Source organism: Python bivittatus, unplaced genomic scaffold (assembly GCF_059951505.1).
Source record: "Python bivittatus isolate LINGU-HERP-01145 unplaced genomic scaffold, Pbiv_v1 ctg000020_np1212, whole genome shotgun sequence".
Lineage (NCBI taxonomy): Eukaryota > Metazoa > Chordata > Lepidosauria > Squamata > Pythonidae > Python > Python bivittatus.
In genome coordinates, this window is record NW_028277030.1 from 34,020,960 (window position 1) to 34,045,325 (window position 24,366).

At 37.7% G+C, this 24,366-nt stretch overlaps 1 protein-coding gene across 1 annotated transcript in view; it reads right to left on the reverse strand.

The window, feature by feature from the left end:
- The window catches only part of CSMD1 (CUB and Sushi multiple domains 1), a 1,157,732-nt gene that overhangs the window by 50,488 nt on the left and 1,082,878 nt on the right, over positions 1–24,366 (reverse strand). Inside the window, exons 53-57 of the mRNA XM_088136832.1 lie at positions 21,354–21,527; positions 18,814–18,987; positions 11,843–12,031; positions 11,189–11,362; positions 1,826–2,008 (exon numbers count right to left, since the gene is read on the reverse strand). Of these exons, the coding sequence (XP_087992958.1) occupies positions 1,826–2,008; positions 11,189–11,362; positions 11,843–12,031; positions 18,814–18,987; positions 21,354–21,527 (894 nt within the window). The remainder of the gene's footprint in view (positions 1–1,825; positions 2,009–11,188; positions 11,363–11,842; positions 12,032–18,813; positions 18,988–21,353; positions 21,528–24,366) is intronic.

The window sequence follows — 24,366 nt, forward strand, 5'->3', positions numbered from 1 at the left end:
ATTCACCTGAGAGAAACGGAGAATGGCTATATTGTGCATTCAAATTTAATTCTGGATTTTTTTCTTGATTAATGATGTCCAGAAATGACACATATAGGCATGAGAGGCTTACATTGCACACTGTTGTATCATATATGAAAATGTCCACAGATACATAGTATTTAAATACCTCATACCAATTTAACAGATGAAGGAACTGTGGAACATTTTACCGGTGGAAAAGAAGCTGTAAGCTATAAGAAGATGGATTGCTCACTGAAAAAGTGAACAGGTGCTTATAATAAATTAAAATAAGAGAGGGTCATAATCACTTCTATACGTGGGATGAATGTATACTAAGATACTTTTGGTAAGGGGAAAGAAAGGTGAGTGAAGGACAAAATCTGAATCCAGAGCAAAAGTTCCCTGCAGCTCACATTTCTATTATGATGTACTTGGCTTTCTCTAATTCTGTTTCACTATCTTAAGGCAAATGCTTTCTCTGTATTGCCCGTGAGGTTAAACAAGACAAGAAATTTTTCATTAAACCATAGGCAGGCAATCAGCAATCTGCAGCTACATTCAATTCTCAAAGCAGCCTTGCTTGGAATAGTGTCAGGCTATTGGTTGTGTTTTGTTTTTCCTAGCTTGAAAGAATGCAGGTTTAGAAAATATGGTTCATTCAGAAAGTTCTCATTAGATTAATGAACAACAACGAAACATAGTACAGGTAGTCCTTGCTTAATGGCCACATTTGGGACCAGCAACTCTATCACTAAGTGACATGGTCACAAGGCAAAACATGATGTGACTGCAACTTGCAGTTTTACTGCCTGCTTTTCCATTTACTCTGCTTGTCAGAAGCCGGCTGTGAAGCACACAAATGGTGATCACCTGACCACAGGATGCTGTGAAAGTCATAAATGCCACTGGCTGTGAAGTGCCCGAATCTCAATCATCTGACTGCAGGGACAGTGTGACAGTTGAAAGTGCGACGACTGGTCGTAAAGTTACTTTTTCAGTGCCGTTGTAACTTTGAACAGTCGCTAAACAGGACAGTCATTAAGCGAGGAGTATCTGAATGTTGTTTTGGCTCATAACTGTGATCCAATCAAAGATAAGTAGTTTCCTATTGGGGTATACTTCCAGTACTATGCTGATAAGTGCATATCATTTTTCATTTACTATACACACATTTCAGACTGCTAATTATACTCAGTTTTGGGGTGATATTCATTGTCTCATAAGTGGAATTCTGCTTGCACATTAGGATTTTCTTTTCCTCTTTTTCCTCTGCCACTCTCCATCTGCTCCAGAGCCCTTTTCCCAACTTTATAGACCAGGGTTTTGTCTGCTATGGGATAGGGGACTGAAGTTAGGTTACATTAGATTTTAACCTTTATCTCTATATGCACATTCAACACACATACATTGAGAAATGTATTAATCTGAGGCACAAAAAAAGAATAAATTCAGAATATGTAGGTAGCCTAGAGCTGACTTCTTTCTTTCTTCTTGCAGAGATGCAGATGTATTTGGAGGGAAAATATCTCTTACTGGAATGGTAAGTTCTGTCCTCCCTAAGAGTCAGAAGATGAGACTGGACCAGTATATAATAGCAGAAAACAAGTTCCTAAATACAATTAATGTTGAAGGGGATATAACCAGAGCATAATATAGGTGGTATCTGCTTATCCAAATTAAGAATGATTTAACTATTGAAACATATTTGAAACTATATTTTTGAGTAAGCAAAGAGTAGTTTAATTCCCTGCCCTCCCCCCCAAAAAAAGAGAGACTTAGCAAATTTATACAATTACATGAGTTAGAACTTGCTACTACAAACCTTCACAGACTGGCTGCAGACCAGACCAAGATCCATTAAGGAGACATGTTCTTTCTGGGGAACCTCTTAACTGGTAACCCATTTCACAGGAGAAACGTATTAGGCTTTTGATCTTGAACTCATCACCAAGTCTAGACCCATGGGAAGGCATTCCAGGATCATCACAATAACCTGGGTTGTTTCCTAAAAATTATAAACAGAAAGAGTTACATTTACAATTGGGCACTTCCCACTGTTTCACACTCATCTTATTTGGGACTAATGTAGCAACAGACATTTTGTTTTGATTCCAATATTGAGGTTCACTTTGAATTGCAATGATATGCAGAAATGTAGGAAGTTTCAACTTATTTTTGAATACTGTATACTAAAGTAAGTTTCTTTAGCTAATTCCCTAATGACCTATTGACTCACTGAAAAATCTCTCAACTATTATGCCAATCTTCTGGCTCCCTTTGTACAGAATGTAAATGTATTAGTGACTGTCAAATTTTCTACTACACAGTTATATTTACATACGTATATCAGTTTGTGTACCTATCATTTGTCTTTCTACCTACTTATCTATTGGGATTGTTACACAAGAAGGATGGTACATCATAATTTACAAGTTTTTAAAGACATGGACTGATTTATTACTTGTCTTCCACTGAATGACACTAATTGTTCATTAATGTTAATATTTTTATGTGGTGCAAAGCATTGTGGAAGAATTCAGTGGCTGAACCAATATTATTACAGAAGCCAGATTATTTATTATTGCACAAAATTATAGTATGATGAAAATGAAAATGCTGCTTCATAAAGAAAATTCTAATGGTACAAACATGTTTATAGTATTCAAGTTTATTTAGGATTTTGAAAATCTGGAGGTATTATTGACATTGATAAAATCTTTACGCAGTTAAAGAAAACTGTTTATTATGAAAATAGTCAAAGAACAAAATGTAGAGAACAGTTTCCGAACTACATATTTAAAACATCATTTATTGTTTATATTGCATATACCTCTTAACTGATAAGATGTGAGGAACAGTGTGCCGGTGGCTTCAAAAATATTATCTAAATTAGAAATGCTAGTTTGCTAGAATAGCATGAGTGGGTTTGGAGTAAGACTGGATTTGGTTGCACCCTCGCACACCCTCCCTGACCCTCACCCCGCCTTCCCTGCACCCCCACGCACCCTCACACACCTCCCCCGCACTGCCTCACAGAACCTCCCCAATACCTGCTGCACCCTTGTGAGCCCCTCGCACCCTCATGTACCCTCCCCAATGCTCACCAAGACTCCCCACAGCCCCGCATACCCCCTCGCTCCCTTCCCCACCCAGCAGCAGCCACTTACCTGCCAGTCAGCCTGGGACTTGCAACTTCCTGCCAGCTTCCCCACTGACTTTGGTTGTTGGAAGCTGGCAGGAAGTTGCCTCACCTAATAACTCTGGGATTCAGTTAATGATGGCAACTGGGATTGCAAGGATTGCTGTCGCTAAGCGATGTGGATGTGCTTTATGACCATATCATTTAGTGATGGAAATTCCAGTCCCAGTTGGTGTTGTAAGTTGAGGACTACTGTATTACTAAAAAGCATTATGTGAAAGCCTCAACAGATCAAAGTTATGACAAGCAGTAAATATCTGCAAGCCCATCTGGTGATGACTAGGGCATTTGTAAACCTGCAATTTGTAATATAAGAACAGTAAATGGTGAGGTGAATGAACTAACAAATGAAATTTAAAAAAAAAAATCAGATATGTTGCATGTCTGTGAAACTAAGAAAATGCTAGTACTGTTGGCTCCTCCAGTCTTAGATTTTTTTAGATATAGAACACTTGAATCAGGAAAGGAAAGATATGTTCTGAATTAATATTTGGGTGCTATGATAGGGTAAATGGGAGCCAATAATCTGAGGTTGACTTTAACAAGATGAAGAGTTTGTGTGTATTTCCTTGATCCCTCTCAGAACAGATATGCAATCTGGGATACTAATTAAGTCATAAGTATCAGTGAAAAACCAAGAGATCCCTGTGGCCAGGAACATATATTATCAGCTTCAGTTGGTGTACCAACTATGCCTTTTCCTGGAAAGAGACAGCCTACCTGCCATTGTTTATACATTGATAATTTTACATTCAGATTAATATAGAGACAGCCAGTTTGGTGTAGTGGTGAAGGCGCTGGCCTAGAAAGCGGGAGACAGTGAGTTATAGGACTCCTTTAGGCATGAAAGCCAGCTGGGTCACTTTGGGCTAGTCACTCTCTCTCAGCCCAACCTACCGCACAGGGTTGTTGTTCTGGGGAAAAATAGGAGACAGGAGTATTAAGTATGTCCACTGCCTTGAGCTAACCAAAATATAAAAAAGGCAGGAATCAATACTTCTCCGCCCTTATTGCGTCTGCAGAGTGCCGCCCGGTGGTCCTGTTTGGCATCACCAAGTCCCTCCTGGGTAAGGGGGATGTGGTGGTGCATTTGCAGGGCCGCACAGAGGAATTTGCAGAGCACCTGCAGGATAAAATCGCTCAGATTCATTCCAAGTTGGACTCCGAGTCTGGCGCAGGGTCTGGGGAGATACCGGGGGATCGTTCTTGCCCAGTTACCTGGGAACGGTTTGATCCTGTTGTTCCTGAGGAAGTGGACAGGGTCCTTCAGTCTGTGAGGGCCACTTGTCATCTGGACCCATGCCCCTCCTGGCTGGTGAAAACAGCTCGGAGGGGACATGTAGTTGGATCCAGGTGATGGTTAAGGCATCCTTGCAGGAGGGAGTGTTTCCGGCACCCTTTAAAGAGGCGTTGGTGCACCCCCTCCTCAGGAAGCCCTCCCTGGACCCTACTATACTGGACAATTTTCGTCCAGTCTCCCACCTCCCCTTCTTGGGGAAGGTGCTTGAGAAAGTGGTGGCTTCGCAGCTCCAAAGGGTCCTGGAGGAAACGGATTATCTGGACCCTTATCAGTCAGGATTCAGGCCCGGCTATGGAATGGAAATGGCATTGGTCGCACTTATGGATGATCTCTGGCGGGATCGGGATGGTGGTAGTGCGACCATCCTTGTTCTCCTTGATCTCTCAGCGGCGTTCGATACTGTCGACCACGGTATCCTATTGGGACAGCTCAGGGATATGGGGGTGGGTGGCACAGTTTTGTGGTGGTTCACCTCCTTTCTCCGGGGCCGATCCCAATCGGTGGTGATAGGGGGCGAGAGGTCCCATCCTCGGCCCCTCCTTTGTGGGGTGCCGCAGGGTTCGGTTCTCTCTCTGCTCCTTTTCAACATCTATATGTAGCCGCTGGGTGAGATTATCCGTCATCATGGGATGAGGTATCATCAGTATGCTGATGATACTCAACTATACATCTCCATCCCTGGTGAGGTAAGTGATGCTGTTTCCGCCCTTTCGCGGTGCCTGGAGGCTGTGAGGGTCTGGATGGGGAACTACAGGCTCCAGCTGAACCCTGGCAAGACGGAGTGGCTGTGGGTTAATTGGTCTTCTGTATCTGGGACGTTGTCATCGTTGTTTCTGGATGGGGTAGCACTGCCCCAGACAGACCCAGTGCGTAACTTGGGGGTCCTCCTGGACTCACGACTCCTGCTCGAAGAGCAGGTGGCAGCCGTGGCCAGGAGGGCTTTTGCACAGCTTCGGGTTGTGCACCAGTTACGCCCTCTCCTGGATTGGGATGCCTTGCGAACGGTCACTCATGCCCTCGTTATCTCCCAGATAGACTACTGCAATGCGCTCTACATGGGGCTACCCTTGAAGAATATCTGGAAGCTGCAGCTGGTCCAGAATGCAGCCGCGTGGGCAATTTTTGGGGCCCAAAGAAGGACCCATATAACACCTCTGCTCCGTGAGCTGCATTGGGTTCCAGTTTGCTTCCGGGTCCAATTCAAGGTGTTGGTTATCACCTTTAAAGCCCTACATGGCATGGGGCCAGGCTACCTGAAGGACCGCCTCGCCCCCACGATCTCTACCCGTCCCATCCGATCTCACAGAGAGGGCATGCTTCGGATCCCCACAGTAAAAGAACTCCGATTAGCGGGGTCCAGATGGCGGGCCTTCTCTGCTGTGGCCCCCGCCCTTTGGAACATCTTGCCCCCGGAGGTGAGACAGGCCCCCTCACTCCAGGCCTTTCGGAGGGACTTAAAGACATGGCTATGCCATCTGGCCTGGGGCAGGGAGGGAAGAAATCAGAACTGGGGTTGGCTGGCCCCTTAGTGGTATGCTGTGGCCCCAGTGGCCTCTTGGATTTCTTAGCTTTTTTATCTTTTTAATGTTTGGTTTCATAACTTTTAACTGTATTTATGTTTTTTAGTATGTTGTAAGCCACCCAGAGTCCCCCATTGCGGGGAGATGGGCGGGGATAAATTAAATAAATCATCATCATCATCCTCATCCTCATCCTCCTCATCATCATCCTCATCATCATCATCCCCCAGTGAGGCACTACTTTGATGTGGTTGTGGGGCTTGCATGCTCTGAGGAGGATGACAGCTATGCCAGAGGTTCAACCATACTGGACAGGTCTCATCAGAGAAGCCAGATGAAGACTGTCTCTCCCATAAACAATATGGTGAGATGTAATTTACAGAGACCTATACTGGATAGGTCTGGGTCAACAAGGACCATGTTAGGTGTTTTAATTCCTCGACATCTGGTGACAAGTAGGCTACAGGACTCAGGACTGCTGGCTGAGCAACCAAGGCCAGCAGCTGCTGGACTACTGGAAGAAAAGCTGTTTACCCGTCGCAAATATACAAAGACTGAAAACAAAGAAATAATGATCTGCTATTACAAATCAAGTCCAACGAGAAGAGGATATCTAAAAAGAATGCACCAGTTCAGGAAAGAACATCCAGAATTAGAAAAAACAGAACTCAGGCTAGCAGATCAACGTTGATTTATAATATGAAATAAAATATTCACAGAAGTAGAATTGGAAGAACTGCAAAGGTCTACCCAGGGCAAAGAAATCAAAGAAGTACTCAGACTGTAGAGGCAAATCAGGGGGAATCAGCAGCAGAGGAAGCCAGCATAGCTATTGAATCGTTCTCATTCCCAAAGCAGGCACCTTCTCCTCTGCCTTCTCCTCAGAAAGAACAAAGCCTTCTAACTAAAAAAACAAAAGAAATTGAAACAAAGAATAATTGAGCATCTAGAACAGCACAAAAACAACAGAACAAGGTTGCCTGCATTGAAGCTTGCTACAAAGAAACAGCCAGCCCAAGTATTAAAAGATGCCAATACTGTAATATCAAATATAAGCACCAGCTCATTGCAAGAAACAAACCAACTAATGTACAGCATGGCTGCAGTTTTAACTGAATAGCTTGGATGCAAAATCAACAAAAAAGAAAAAAGGCTAAACAGTGCACCACCGAAGTGGAAGATCAGGTTGGAAAATAAGATCAGCATGCTAAGATCAGATGCAAGTAAGCTAGAAGGAATGAAAGAAAAGAAGCAGAAGAACAAGACGACCAAAAAATATCTGATCAAAAAATATCACCTAGAAACAAGGAAGATCAAGGAAGCACTGAAAATAATAAAGCAGCAAATAACAGCCGTAGCTAAAAAGACCAGCAGATACGAAGCTCGAATTGCACATGATAGGCAGAATCTCCAATTTCACGCAAATCAGAAACGTTTCTACCAATCCACGAATCGAGAGACTGCAATGAACCAGTCAACACCTGACAAAGAAGAAACTTCAGTTCTGGCCGCAGCTACGGGACAACCCAAAGAAATACAACAAGAATGCAGTTTGGATAAAGGAGGTGTAATAACAGGAATGGTGGAGAAAAGGGCAAGGAAGATCAAGAATTGGTCAGCACCAGGTGAAGGTGAACTGCACGGTTTTTGGTTGAAACATCTGACTGGTCTGCATCCACTCATTGCCAAGCAGTTTAACAACATACTGTAAGGAGGTGAAATTGAAGGTTGGTTAACCTCTAGCAATACAACAAGAATGAAAGATCCAGCAAAAGGGGCAGCACCAGGCAACTACAGCCCAATTACCTGCTTGCCAGCAATGTTCAAATTATTAACTGGTGTGGTAGCTGATGCAGTCCAACAACATCTAGTTGAAAACAAACTCTTTCCATTTGAGCAGAAAGGAAACCGCCCAAATAGCAGAGGAACAAAAGATAGCTCCTAATTAACAAGATGATTTTGGAAAACTGCAAGAGAAGGAAGACCACCTTGAATGTAGCTTGGATTGGTTACAAAAAAGCATTTGACTTCCTGACACATCATTGGATAATCAAGTGCCTAGAAAAAACAGGAATCAGAAGAAATGCCAGAAGCTTTGTGCAAAGATCAATGGCAAAATGGAAGACACATGGCTGGTCAATGGTGATAGACTGGGACAGATTAATATCAAGAGAGGAAACTTTCAAGGAGACTCACTATAACCACTACTGTTTGTCATTGCATTGATTCCTCTGTCAACAATACTGAATAAGTCAGGCCATGGTTATCAAGCATCCAAAACATCTGCCAAGCTATCCCACCTCCTTTACATTGACAATCTGAAGCTGTATGGAAAAGCACCTTCTGAAATAGAATCGCTGCTCAACACTGTCCAAATATACAGCCAAGATATTGCAATGGAGCTTGGATTGGACAAATGTGCCACCCTGACCATCAACAGGGGAAAAATAGTGAAAACTGAAGGAATCAAGATGCCCAATGGAAATAACATCAAGAGTCTGAATAAAGAAGGTCACTACAAATACCTAGGCATCCTTCAAGCTGACAGCATCAAGCACATTGAAGTCAAGAAGAAGGTTAGTAGTCAATAGATCATGAGAGTGAAGAAGATCTTAAAATCCAAACTCAGTGGAGGAAATACCATCAAGGCAATTAACACGTGGGCAATTCCAGTCATTAGACACATAGCTGGAATAGTGGACTGGACTCAAGCAGAACTAGCAGCCCTGGATAGGAAGACCAGAAAAATAATGACAATGAATCATGACCTTCATCCACACAGTGATGTTGACAGACTCTACTTACCAAGGAGCATAAGTGGGTGTGGAATGTTCCAAGTACACCAGACAGTTGAAGAAGAAAAAAGGGCATTAGAAGAATATCTGAAGGACAGTGAAGAAGATGTACTGAAGCTAGTACACCATGAAGACTTACTGAATATTGAAGAGACCAAACTGGCTTATAAGAAAGACCAGTGAAGAATAGAAAAGAGACATGGCAAGGCAAAGTATCTCATGGCCAGTACACACACACACACACACACATCACTAGGGTGATCCCATCTTTGGTGCTTGATGGGGATACACTGCCCCAAACAGACCATGTGTGCAATCTGGGGGTTCTTCGAGACTTATGACTCCTGCTCAAGGAGCCAATGGTAGTCGGGGCTAGGAGGGCCTTTGATCAACTTTGTGTTGTGCATCAGTTGCACCCCTTCCTAGATCAAGAGGCTCTACCTCACAGTCACTCACATCCTAATCACCTAGAACCAGTGGGCCCCAAAACCCAAAGCTACTCAAGTCTTGCCAGGGTTCAGTTGAAATCTGTTCTTCTCCATTCAGATCCTCACAGCCTCCAGGCACTGGGATAAGATGCCCACAGCACTGCTTAGTTTGCCAGGGGTATAAATGTATAATTGAGTATCATCAGCATATTGATGATCAGCTCACCTAGTGGCCTCATGTAAATGTTAAATAGGAGCAGAGAGATCACTGACCCCTGTAGCACCCCAAACAGTAGGGGCTAAGGGCAGATCTCTCCCCCCATTCACCACCGACTGGAATCGACCCCCAAGAAAGAAGCTGAACCAGCATAACACTGTGCTGCCCACCCCCAATCCTTTGAGTCAATCCAGAAGGATACCATGGTTGATGCTATACTGTAATTTGCTTACATGGGGCTGCCCTTGAAGTATATCCAGAAGCTTCAGCTGATGCAGAATGCAGGGGTGTGGGCAGTTATGTGTGTTTCCAGAAAAATGCACATTATACTTCTGCTCTGAGAGCTACATCAGTTACCAGTCTACTTCCAGGTCCAATTCAAGGTGCTGGTTTTGACCTTTAAAGCCCCACATGGCATGTGGCTGGGTTATTTGAGGGACCGATTACATCTGCCCATCCCATCAGATCCAGCAGAGAGGGCATACTGCAGGTCCCATCGACTAGTGAGTTTCAAGGTCCTAGGCAGTGGACCTTTTCTGCTGTGGCACCCACTTTATGGAACACCCTTCTATCCCAGATGAAGCTGACCTCATCCTTTTTAGCTTTCCAGAGGTCCCTCAAGACCTGGTTGTGTGCCTTTTATTATTGTAAAGTTTTTAATATTAATAATATTAATTTCTATATTTTGTTTTTAACTTTGTTGTATGCCTCCCAGAGTAACTTGATTGTGAGACAGGCAGCTATATAAATATGATTGAGAATGAATGAATGAATGAATGAATGAATGAATGAATGAATGAATGAATGAATGAATGAATGCTAAGATGAAATTATTGGTGCCTGTGCCAAGTCTGAAGGACTGTCATCTTGTGGGTGTTTTCCATATTGACTCCTGTTCTCTGGAAATTTTCCACCATGAAATTTGTGAGGCACCTTCTACTGAATCTTTCAGGAATGTACTAAAGACTTAACTCTTCACCCAGCCTTTTCCTATGTGAAAGTCATGGATGAATTATTTTGTTTTGCTTTCTTCTCCCTGCCTCCTTTTTAATGAATGGTTTTAGATTGCTTTCATTTACTGTATTTTATAATTATATTTTATGTTCAACAAAAAATAATTTATTTTTTACTTGTAAGTCATTTTGAGATGTGTCTACCCAGAAAGTAGTATACAAATATATTAAATGAATGATATAAATGTATTTAGTAATTTCCCCTTCTGGTACTGTTCCATTGTAACTTTGGGAAGCACTCTAGGACCACACCAGACTTTCAAGGATTGCATGTTGCTATGAAACCTTGCAGGAGATTGTACACTTTTGTCTTGAAGAGATGAACTTTGGATAAAATCTGTAGTGTATGGATCATAGATAATAAATTGGATACAGCCATTTTTTATCAGTCAGCTCAATTCCTGGTGTTTTTTCTTTTGAACTAGAGTCTGCTAACTCAGATGCAAGAAGTATCATCCAAAATTGGTACATATGTGAGTGGTAAGGTAAGAATGAAATCAGATGAAATGGTTTCAGTTCTTCATGCCTATCAAGAGACATACTAAAGACCTTAACTGTTGAATTAAGCTATCTTCATAAGGTGGCTCACCAATTAATTAAATAACATGGAAGCTATTTTTGTTAAATAAAATAATGCAACTTCTTCTGTTAAAAATAGCAAGTGAATATTACAAATAAATTAGAAGGTCACAATTAATTCCTCACAAAATTACCTGAACAATGAGGGAGTGTTCCACTCCAGCGGCTGTTTTCCTGGCACACTCTGCTAGAGTTTCCCATGAGAGTTTGCCTTTCTGCACAAGAATAGTGAACTACAGATCCAAATGTAAATTTATCTCCTGATAGAATTGCATTTGTTGGAACTCCAGGATGTCCACAAGATATTGCTATGATGAGCAAAAGAAAGATAAGTGTTCATTTTCTGAAGAACAGCAATGCAGTTTGAAAAAGTTTATAATTATGAAGTTAGTACATAAAGCAAAAAAGAATGGATAAGAGAACTTGAGTCCATTACTTGATACATTCCTTCCATGATCCCCATTACTTGTTACTTGAATACAGTGAACAATTTTCTTGGATACTTTCATAGTAAACATAGTGAACATATTTCTTGGTTACTTTCACATAAACAACCATTTATCCTCTGTTACTTTTGTATTGTCTATGGATTTCCTTGGTGAACTATCCAACTCAGTGTTCCAAATAAAGTGGGGGGGAGGGGGCAAGCAGGTATGGGGTGAAAATTAAAATAAACTTTGTCACACAATGAATTTACTGTAAGTAACAATAGTATACGTGCATCCCTGTAATAAATGATATTTCTGGCCTTCTGATGAAAGAAACTGAAACAGCTGTTGGGTACTTACGCAAACATTTGGGTAATGATCTGTCCCATAAACCATTTGCTTTACATGTTACAGTGGAAGATCCTAGAAGATAGAACCCCTTCTTACAGTGGTAAACCACACTGGTTCCATACTTGAAAGATTCAGGGAAATTCTGCTGTCCATGACGAATGGCATTTTCCACAAAGCCAGGATCTGAACAGTTCACCACTGTAAATCAGAGAGAAATTTTCTCACTAATGAAGATTGAGAAAGCCAGTATCCTATGCACCTCTGCTCCAATTGCAGACTCCCTCCCTCCCTTCCTTCTTTTCCATGGCAATCAAAAGACTTTCTGTGGTTTGCAATACAATAACCCACTAAAGCCTTTCAGTTGTGTATATAAGAGACAACAAGTAAACAGTTTTCAGTTTCTGTTACATGATAGCTGCTTTATATGGTTCTATTACAAGATAAATGCTTTTAAATTAATAATTCCATCTTTTAAATAACAACAGCATGGCTGATATTGAAAGAATGATATGAGCTAATGTATAAAGACAAAACATTCACAAAGCATAGCATGACTGGAGTGTAAGGAAAGAAAGATAAAATATTTAGGGTGTTTTAGTTTATAAAAACACTGATGGGGATAGTAGACAGTTACTGCATTATGAACAATGTGGAAAACTGGGTAAATGGATGCCTGGAAGGAATATGAACAAGCATATAATAAAGAAGGTTCACTTCATGTCTTCAGTTACCACAACACTGTAGTGGTTTTTTACACAAAATGCCAATGGACTGCTATATTTTTCTCTTTCTTTTAGTTTATTCTCACCTTCTTTAAATTGCCATTTGGCTTAAGTTTGTCTTGTACTTTTACCAGGAAGAACTCAACATTAGTAATTAAGACTGCAATCTGCAAACTTTTAAACAGATGTGTTTAGTCTAAGCCCATTGGCTTCAGTGGACAATACAGATATCACAGCTGATTATTTTTATGGTTTAGTTCACAAAGTCAAAACAACTGCAAATACAGTCTTTAACTTGTGCTAACTAAAAGTATCCTTCAACAGCATGCTGCAATGATATTTATTAGCCTTCTAGACAAATTCTGCTCTTTCCTTATGTTTGTGTTTGTTATAGGTCAAGGATGCAATGGTGACTTAAGTGGTTAGACTGAAAATCCTTTAAACTGATGCATTAAACTAATGTATAATTTCCTCAGTATCTGCATAGCAGATTTTAATGGATTTTAAAAAAAGTATTTATTAAATCCTTGTATATTTTTAAAATCTTGGTTTTAGTTTATCTGTTTATTTTTAATATTCCTTAATTGCCACAGCTATACATCTCTAGAGAATTTACTTAATCAAATCATAAAATAAAAATCATAAATCTCTTGTAACTCTAACAAAGTCAGTAAAGTTCAAAACAGCCATCACCAACTGGATAGGAATCAAAGGGCATCTCTTAGTCTCCAAGGGCTGTCTAAAAAGTCATGTTTTCACTGCTTTCTGATAGGTGACCTAAGTGAGGTTATGGTGAATGTACAGGCTGAAAACCTCTCACTCCACATTAACCGACAGTCAGCCAATATCTGAGTTTTAATTCATATTCAGAAATTATTTTAGCATATAAGCTCAGTCAGATATCCAAACCCCTCCCTCTCCTAACTAAGAAAAATACTTTATCCTACTAAAATCTACTTGCAGAGCTCAGGGGAAATGGAAAAAGAAGTTGCTGTTTCTGAGCTGGGAAAACAAGTCTCTGCAACAGACCTATAAAATGCTAGAATTACTCCAAGAAGCTGGAGGGAGTCCAGGGAAAAGAAACCAAGGATTTTTGCATTGAGAGGGTTCTATTTATGAAGAAATAGCCTACGTTTAGCCAGGATGATGTATTTTTATTGTACTCTGCTTTTGTTGTCTATTGTTTTTATTTCTCTGCATAAGTATGGCATTCTGTGTAATGTGACTATATTTAAGAAGATTTATTTTACCTTTTATTAATTTATTGTAAGCTGAAATCTAATTTGGAAGGATGGATTCTGCCCTGGCTCATTAATTACAGCAGACCAACATCATCCTGTGATCTGCCACAAATGTTGCATGTATTTTTGCAAACTGGATTTAATATATTGTTGAGTTTTTATTTTGTTTATTTCTTGTGAGATTGAGTTATCTCCCAAAGCAGGAAAGGAGGAATGAAAATATAGTCACATGTTTTTACACTACAGGACCAGAAGATGTTATTATAGTAGTTCCTTTTAATTTTCTTATAGACTGGGATTAAGGAAAGGACACCAGGAAAAGTGACCCCTGAAAGATAGTGTTAGCTATAATTGCTAAACAGTTGTACCCTGTGAACTTAGCCAGGCTGCTACAAGGGATTTTATCTTGTCACAGTACTATAATTCATGTTTTAATACATTGGATGCCAGTCTTTGCATAGAAGAATGATATGGATGCACTTTTTGGGACTCCCAAAATGGTTAAGAATTTATTTTGAAAACAAAACAAAACAAAACCTTGGCCCTTTTTTGTATTTTGGGTTTTTTGTGTTCTCTCTTTTTAAACTTTGTTTGTTTGTTTGTTTTAATGAGTGTCAACTGTGATACTACAGTCTTGCAGGTAATCAGGAACCATTATCCCTGCCCATTTGATTACTTTCCACATCTTTCATGCAAATTTCCTATGCAATTTTCATTTATCAGTCACAGAAGAAAGATCAGGAGCTATTATTAAGAACACACATAAACATTTTACACTCTTCTTTGCAACTTATAGAAAAGGAAAGAGCCAAAGAAGCAGGTACCATTAATTTATTCCATTTTAATATCACTGTATTCTTTTTCCATGAAATTCTGTATAGTGTTGTGTCATGTATTCTCACCACCATCCTATGTAGTAGCTTTAGCTCTGGGATCAAGATTTGTTCATAGTTATTATACTGTGTTTTCAGCTCAGTAGAGATTTGAGTCAGGACTGAAGCTTTGATCTCCCTTCTGTATTTGAACCATTGCATATATGTTTTCCACAGTGAAGAAAATAGCAGGATTTGGAGGAGAAAATCAGATTAGAAAATAGTATAGGAGAATCAATCAGTACAATCAGTACAATTATTTCTGCAAAGCAGTTTTTAAAAAGAAAAATAAATGTCAGGTTTTCTCTGGGAAATTCCTATGAAGCCTACCTGGGTGGCTAGAGCTAGAGAGTCTAACATTTTAAATCATAGATAGAACTAAACTGCAAGCTGAGCACAGGTTTGTATTGTCCCTTCTTATTTTCCCCATTATCAATAACAACAACAACAACAAAGGTAGGGAAGAAGAACAGACAAGCATGTACAGAATGGTAGTCAACCAGTTCTACTCTGTTTTCCCAAATAAAATTTCTAATGATTCTTAACTTTGCCCAGTAAAACAACAAAGGCAGAAAGAAAAATAAATTAGCATTACCTCTGCATATCTAACACATATGAGAGGGTTTCTGAAAGTGTCGTTCTTTCTCTTCCAAGGAGAATAGAAAGAAAAGTATTTGCCAGGCAAGCAAATACAGAAGAGTAAGTTCCCACTTTTCTGTGTCTCAACCATTTACTAAATCTACAGTATCTACTGACAAAGTCCATATTCTCCCAAATAGAGCCATAAAATGGAGTTCATTCTAGAGGAAACTCATGAAATGTACAGTATCTTTTCTTCCAATCTACTCCCCAAAGCAAGGAATTGGCATACTGGCTTCAGAGGGAAGAATCTTTTTTTTCTGGAATTAATGCACTGTGTCCATCACAGCAAGAAGAAAACAAAGATAAAGTTTTCTAACTTGGTTACTACAGATGATTTTCCTTGCCCAAGAGATGAATAATTTTCCTATTTAATATTAATCTTTTTGCTTCTTTAGAAAAACTATTTGTGATTTATTTGAAAAGTGATATTACAAGACATATATAAATAAAGCTGACATTATCATGAAAATGCCCCATATAAAAAGCAGTTGAGCTCCCAAGAAGAGCTGGGGTGGGTAGGAATGAAATGAAGCTTGAGTTTAAGTTGGTTGGAAGATAGAGCTGAACTGGCTGATTTTCCTGATTGTTTTTTACCCAAGGGAGTCAGTAATAAATCAAGCAAGAGAGCAGAAGGAGATTGCTTTATTCCAAAGACAGCTACTAAGGATTTCAAGGGGAAATAAATGTGACCATTTAATATTTAGTCTTGAGGAAGGGAAAAGAGAGTGGCAGAGATACTTAGATCTGCCCTGTGGACCTAAGAACCTGGCTTAGCTTTGTTTTTAAACCTTGAGGGCAAAATGCCTAAACAGTGCCATAATCCTTCATTGGTTTCAGATGAAATGCTGAATATAGTCACTGAAAACTATTAGTATACTACAGATTTTTATAAGGCAGGTTTGATATTAGGGCTATCAGATCTGTGCTACAAATCTTTGGTTGACCAACAGATGGCAGGACATAGTTTTCTGTAACCTTGCTGCCATCTGGTGGTCTTCTGGAGTTTTGCAGACCAGATCTGGTAGTCCTAGTTCAGTGTCACAGTTTCACAAAAATTGTTTTCTGATAAAACTTTTATATACTGTGCTGATCTTATGTAAAAATGTGAAGAGTGAATGATATTCTATGACTTACCAAACATATAGGACCCCTCTTCATACACATTTGTTATTGTTATTAACAACTATATCCAATAGTAAAGATATCAATATGAGTCTCTATATTTGAGGAATACTCAAAGTTACTTCTAGATTAAAATGTGAATTTAGCTGCTCTGAATTGCAATCAAAGTAACTGGTGTGTGTCCAAGTGGTTTATACTCACTCAGGTTCAAACTACTATAGGCTATAAAACACTTGCCACATAGGAATCATCTGATGAATCCTTTCCATCTGCTTGCAGTATATAGTTAAATTAGTCAGTAACTTCTTAACATTCCAATAACATATTATTTTTCATCATGCATTATCTGTAGCTACTTGTAGATATGTAGAATTATAAAAATTATTTGTACTTATATTGGGTATGTTGAATTAGGCACTTAAGGTACAGAGGAAGGAATAACATAAGATTTTTTTTTTTTTTTTTGGTAGCAACTCTGTTGGTTTATTTTGGAATTAATATTGCAGGAGAATGATTGGTTGCATTAAAAGCACAGCTAAAAGTTTACGCTAGCAAGTTAACTTTAAGTATTCCTTAAAAAGAATGAATGGAAAGAACTAGTAAACTAAGACTGAATCTTGAAAAGACAGAAGTAGGACTACTTGTATATCTAGGCTACTAATATACAGGTGACCATTAAATGGCTGCAAAGAAATACATAAAAATAAGTTTGTACCCACTCAGGGTATATCCTCGTGAGATGGGCAGTGTCCAAATTTGAAATATAAATAAATAAATAAAGTTGTCCCATTCCTGGGCCCAGGTGGCTGAGTTGTCTAGCACCTTTGTCTCCAGCTGTTCTTGGTAACTGTGAAATCACTGTGGAATAAAACCATGCCCAAGTGAATTAATGAGCTGACTTGGAATGTATTCTTGAGACCTGGCTAGACCAATTCCTTCATTCCTCATACTGTTTGTGTTTTTTGTTTCACTGTATTTTGTTTTGCAGTACTTTGGTTTATCTTTATATGCATATCAGAAGTATACCTGCTATCATTTTCACATTTTTTTTTCATTGCTGTTATATCTTGCACTTTTGGGGAGTTAATAAATTAAGATTGTATCTAAGTATCCTGAAGTTTTAAATTATAATTAAAAGGAAACCTTTTCTTGTACAATACTAATAATAAGAGTAAGACAAGCACTACAGTGGATTTTTTATTATGTTTCTCAGATGATTGCACAATTTGCATAATAGATTATGACCCTATCACTTAATGCTTTCAGTAGGCACTAGGTCTCACTGTGACAGTTTTGAATATATGCAAAATATTAAGGAAAAAATCAACATCCTAATGTTTAGTGACATATAAAATAGGACTCTGCAAATTCACCTTCAGAAAATATTTTCATACCTGAAATCTTGGGCTGATTTTAAGAAAGCTGCATTCATACTATATTATAATTGTTTGGTCTTTTTAAAACTCAGCAAGAATTCAGATGCTAATTTGATCATGGAAGTAATATACAGTATGCACATGTTTCTTTTTTCTCACGTAATTTTTGTAATTCTTTTGCTCTGGTAATATTTGGTCCTGGAGAATGAAATCTTGATACACAGAGGTACTTCTCTCTATAGAACTAATGCAATTTACATAGGGGAAAAAGGTGTCTCTAAATGTCTTTTGCTTCTGTAACTGCTAGTGTGGAAATCAATCATAGTTCTAATGGCATAAGATACAGCAAACTTTAAAAAACGAATTAACCACCATTAATTATCACTGTATTTAATTCATACAAGGAAGTGGCTTCCAGATCTTGTGAAAATGTTCATCTTTCAATTTTACATGAAAATAATTTGAACTCATATTACTGATAAAACTAGGATGATCATTCTGATCATAACTGTTGTGTGTATCTATTCTTACTATCAATCATTCCAGGAAAGTAGTTTTAGGGGGTACAGGTCTACTATGTGTTTCAATGGAATGCTTCTGGATATGCTCCAAGAAGTAGTAGGGTGAGGATAATGAAATGGGCAGGATCAAAACAAAAACTGAATTTTATTTGCATTTAAATTAATTTAAATTAATAACAATTAAACTGTATGCAGTTGTTATGATTACTTGCTATGTATTTAAATTACAGTTGTGAAGCAACTTTAATCTGGGGAGCATAAGCAGCCTTGGGGATCAGGTTATTTACATCCAGGATTTTTATTATTTGGGATAGTGCAATTTTTTGAGATGCCCCCCCTCCCCAATTTAAAAGATGCTACAGTGGTAAAGAGGGTATATTGACTGTGGTACAGAAGCATTTTTCAGTAGGATGGATGTTTGCTTTTGTACTAGTTTTTTTGATAATGAAGAAAAAGTAGTTGCATAGGTTTTTTGCTAACTTACCTTGGCAACTAGGTAAAGAACTGCTCCACTGTCCATTGCTTCGGCATTGTGCTCGGGAGACACCCTGAAGTAAATATCCTGTATTGCAGGTGAAGTTGACAACATCATTCAAGTTGAACTCACTGCCATTGGTCACACCATGCGAAGGATTTCCTGGATGGCCACATGTGATTGCTGTTGAAAATAAGTTCAGAGTACCTTGTAAACCTAAGACAAGGACTTGTCTTGAGTATAAGTTATATGCTGCCATGTTATAAACCAGAAGTTATGGATGAAAGGAGAGATTAGGTCAACAATATATGAAAACTATGAGCACATTTGATATTTTGAGAATATGTTGTGATCCATCTCAAGTCATGATTGTTACAGGGGAATTTGGCATTCCCAAATTGACTGCTGCAGTATCAGGTATAGAGAGCTAGAAGGTGAACTGGGGGTTGTTCCCAGTGATCCCCTCTTCCCTATAGGAAATTATCCCTATGCTCTGTTTATTTTTGTCTTTTTTCTGGATAAAAGGGCTTATTTTCAAACAAATCATTGGGTTGCTGCTACTGTAGATTTTTAGTTTTGAAAAAATGTCTTAAAATGATTAATGATTGTTGGCTTCACCCAAAGTCATGCAAGCTGACTTCTGTTTGTGCAACAACATTTTTCTTTCTATTGCACCCCCTTAATCCCTGGAAGGTATTCCAGAGGATTTCCCAAACCCCAAGGTCAGATTGAGAGGAATATGCAGAAGGGAGGGATAATCTGATGTGCCAATGGTGTCTAGTTTCCTGCTAGACTGATACAATTTGATATAATCCTGGGTTAGCAATTCTTATATGTAACAAAGAAGTATTGTTTATTGCATTGTGGCAATTTATCAAATTGGTAAAATGGAAACATAAATACTGTCTTACCAGATCAGACTATGTTGCTAGCCCAGCATTCTGTCTTGTTAATCCAGAAGTATAATAATCATAGCTGTTCTTTCGCTCTGTTTTTTTCTGTGTTTTATACATACATATATATATATATATATATAATGGCAATCTGATAGTCAGAGGCATATTGCCTTGCATATAGTTATTCCAATGTGAGCTATTATAACTGATAGCTACTGAGAAATCAATTGTCCTGAATGATCTGCATTGGGCTAATAACATAGTAAGGTTTTTGCTATCTGACATGTTCTTCACCATTAATCCTATAATTTGGTAAATTGCCAGAACAGATTATATATGATATGTTGTTACAATATAAAATTAGGTTTGTCAGTAAAAATTGCAATAGTGAAGACAGTTGTGCTTAGATTATTGTCCTTTTCAACAAATGCATATTCCACTCAGTCAGCTCCTGTTTACACCCCTCATTACTCTTGACAGTTGCTGTTTTTGTGATGCCTTTTAGAAACAAAAGGTCTTAGACCTTGTGTCTAGTCTTACCACATCATCATTACTATTGTCACACATTGCCAACCTCTTGACAGATCAACACTCTGCAACTGTTGCATTTGAAACTCAGAAAAAAATTGCCATGAATTTTTATTCTGTAGTTCTTTCACTGCTCTTACGCAAGGGACTCCCTTACAATAGCTGCATGTTACATGTCCTATCTAGATTCATGACTGAGTGACATAGAGGTTGATTAAATAAACAAAGATTGTGGCCCAGGATAATTACAACTATCATTCGCATAACCACAACACCCAGTTTCTAATGAATATTATTGCCATAAAGTATTCCTGATTTATATACCACATATCAACATGCCCAAACCATGCAGCTGCATTAAATACTTTGAATAAACTAATAACTTTCAAATCAGATTATTATGCATGTTCATAATTAGAAGTCATATCAAATTGTTAAAGTATGCTATTTAACAACTACATATTAAGTATAAATTACATTCTGTCAAATGCATTTATCATTCAAACTTATCATCACTCTGTAATATAATTCTTTTACAACACTCTGAATAACAATAAGGAGCATTTCAGCAAAGAAGTTACACTTTATATATGCAGTAATATAATTGTTTATATGAAACATTCACCTAAAAGTTAAATGTGTTCTCTCTCTTTCTCTGCCTCTAGCTGGTATGTACTATTATTCCTATACAGCCTAATGAGGGAGTGATGGGGTATTAAAGAGTGCACATGCAAGCTAAGATTTGAACTGGCTTTTTTTATTTGAACATTGAAAGTCAGACCAGTTAATACAATAGAGTATCAAGATTGCTTGACTCTATTATATTTTGAACTATATCAAATACATTAGCAGTCCAATCACGTATTATGGAATTGTTCGCAGAAGAGGGTAGGAACAGAGTTATAGCCCAGATTTCATGGCATAGTCATATGAGAGATGGAAGCTCTCCCAGACCTGGGCCTACGCAACAGGAACAGTAGCTGTCACCATTATCACATCAGTGTAATATAATCATATCAATGTTTCATCCTGCACATATGAATCTCAATCATGTGCAAATTATTATAACTCATCATTGTTACCCAACTACATGCTTAGGACATATCAGATGAAAAGTGAACTTACGAACACAAACCGGAGTTTGCCCAGACCATTTGTGATCTTGTAAGCATATCCGAACAGATGTGCCAACAAGTCGAAAACCGGGATTGCATTGATATACCACAGTATCACGGTAACTGAAACCATCACCACTAATGTGACCATTTACAATTGGATCTGGAGAACCACAGTGTCCAGCTAATATAAGAGGGAAATAAAAAGAAACAGTAAGTAAATTTACACATGCTGTGGCATGGATTTGAAAGCCACATAGAAGTTGATGATAACAGCATTAAACAGAAAGGCAGTCTTGCCCTCTTCACTATGCAATAAATCTATCAGACTGAAATATTGCTAATGGGTTCTTTAGTTCTTCATTTACAATGTTTTTTTTTCTTTAGCAATATGTATTTGTCATAAAAAAATATGAGGTTTGGCAACTTGATATAGATAGTTAAGACAAGTCTTGTTTAGTAACAAGATTATTGTAAAAGCCACTTTGAAGTGGTATTTATACCCTGTCTTTCCTTAAGAAGCTCAAGAAGGTATAAATAGCACTTCCAAAGCTGAGGGTGGATTTTAACCTGAATTTTCCCTGTTGTTCAACAACACATTACCCACTATATCACACTAGCTCTCTTTATGGAAGAAATATCAGCCAGATCTCAAGTCTATATATGCTTTTTGGGAAGGGGGAGATCTGGAGCAAGAAGAGTGTGGATTATAGAGTAAAACTGTATGGATATCAACCATCATATGCCTCCCAATACATAGCTTTATGAAAACAGGACACATTACTAAGTTGGTTTAAATCTAGTGTTTCTATACTAAATTATTTCTTTAAATTCCTGAGGACATGTAATATTGAAATGTAATGGTTATCATTAAGCTAGAAGACTTATAATTTAGAATTAAGGCTAACTCAGAATATGATGGTATATTTTGATCTGAAAGAAAACTTAGCAAGCAAATGCATTGGCAAATTGATTCATTTCAATTACAGATCATAGCACTTAGTAGATTTAATAATTTCCTCTTAGTTTGAATCTGAAGGAATTAAACATCTAAAGGGTTTAGGAACTGAAGAAGCAAGGCAATAAAGCAAAATATATGTAAATTTTAATCAAGCCAAATTAGGCCTTAAGTATTTCAAATAGTCTACATATAAACAATGCTTTCAGGAAACATAAAAATGATTAGCTTATTCAGGCTTAGGTCAGCAGTTATTATATATGACATTATGGTTTAACTAAAACCATATGCTTGTTGAAGTTCTCTTTTCAAGAGATCTGTGAAAAATACATTGGCTTTCACAGATCATAAATATCACACATGATTTTACCATAATGTAAAAAATGAATCTCTTAATTGAAATTTATTATTCTTTTGAGTCAAGACTGTTGAGTTTCAAAGAAAATATAGAAAGATAGCATGATGGGGAACTGAATAATGCAGCCAATTTTGGAATGTAGGACAAAAGAGAACAGAAATTTGAAACTATAAAATGGGGTAGCTTCTAAAATTTTCTGAACTTCTCTGAACTCCTTCCAGGTATTTGGAGTTCTGCATTAATTGATCTTATAACAGGCAATAAGAATCCCTTCCCCTCATTACTAATTTACACTGATAAAACACTGGAAAAAAGAAAAGGGAAGGAAATTATTTTGTGAACTATTTTATTAGCTATAATTAGTACATTTGCATAATACAATATATAAGAACACAGTTTTTCATTTTTATCATGATACATAAAGACATGGATTCTATTGGTCCCTTATTGAGGGAAAGAGACTTAGCGTTGAAATCTAAGCAACTACTCTGTGATCCACATACTTGAATTAAATTGTGACAACTATGATTACTTTTCAAGCAGAATACATTAGTATTTTTAAAAAGGGCAGGATAAAACAAATTAGCCATTTAGTTATAATATACCTATCAAAATGACAAGTAACTAATTTGTATTCAAATAGGAAATGAAGATTTAAACTGGCATTCTGACATTAAATTTAAAGAAACTTGTTGGTGAATTCTAATGACTATTTATGATATTATACTGTACAGATTTTAGAAGATGCCAGCTTTAGTGATAAAAGTGTTTAGAAATATACTTTTCTCTATGCCTTGTTTGTTTTGCGTAGTACCCTTTGATAGAAACTGTTTTAAAATGAGTACTACCTTAGATTTCTCAAATTTTTTCCCCTTATGATTGAAGTAAAATATATATATTTACTTATATATTCTATGGTTGGAAGATCAGGCAAAATTTCAGCTGTACCATCTCCTAGATGAGGGATGGGTATATGTTCTCATGTTGTGGGATTGTTCTTTTTAAAAAAGATACTTTGGCCTCTCATAGATGGAGGGGGATAATTTTACTTATTTTTATTTTACAGGACAAAAAGGAAACAAAAAAAAATAGTACAGATAGATGTTAAAAATGATAAATGTAGAGTATTTTTATTTTAAAAAATAATTGGGACTGTCTGTGTGTCCCCAAAATGCATATGGAGAACTACAACCGTTTTACAGATCCATATACAATATTCCTGTCCAGAACATTTGTATACATGAAGGATATCTATGAGAAATAACTTTAGAAATATAGTTATAAATGGTGAGCATATTTGATTTAATTTGTTGTTCACTGTAACTTTTTCAGAGTTCTTTATTAATTCATTAGGCCAAGATAATTTTCAATATTTTAAATAGCTTCATTAAAAATGAACTCAGTCTAGCATCTGACAATAACAATAATAATTTTCTGGATCAATTTTGAAAATATAGATTATAAACCAACTTTGGGACTCATGATTGGTGAGTGATTATTCCAATTTCTTCAAAACCTTTTTGATCAAAAGCACTCTCACAAGACATGATAATACGTCTCTATTGGTTAATACCTCTAACAAAACAATCTAGAAGAGTTGTAATTTATATAGGGTAAATTTAGAGAGATGAAATATCACCTGTGGAGTGAAATTCTAGGCCACAAATAATTTTCATGGGATTCAAGTTCAGAACCAAAGTCATTGTC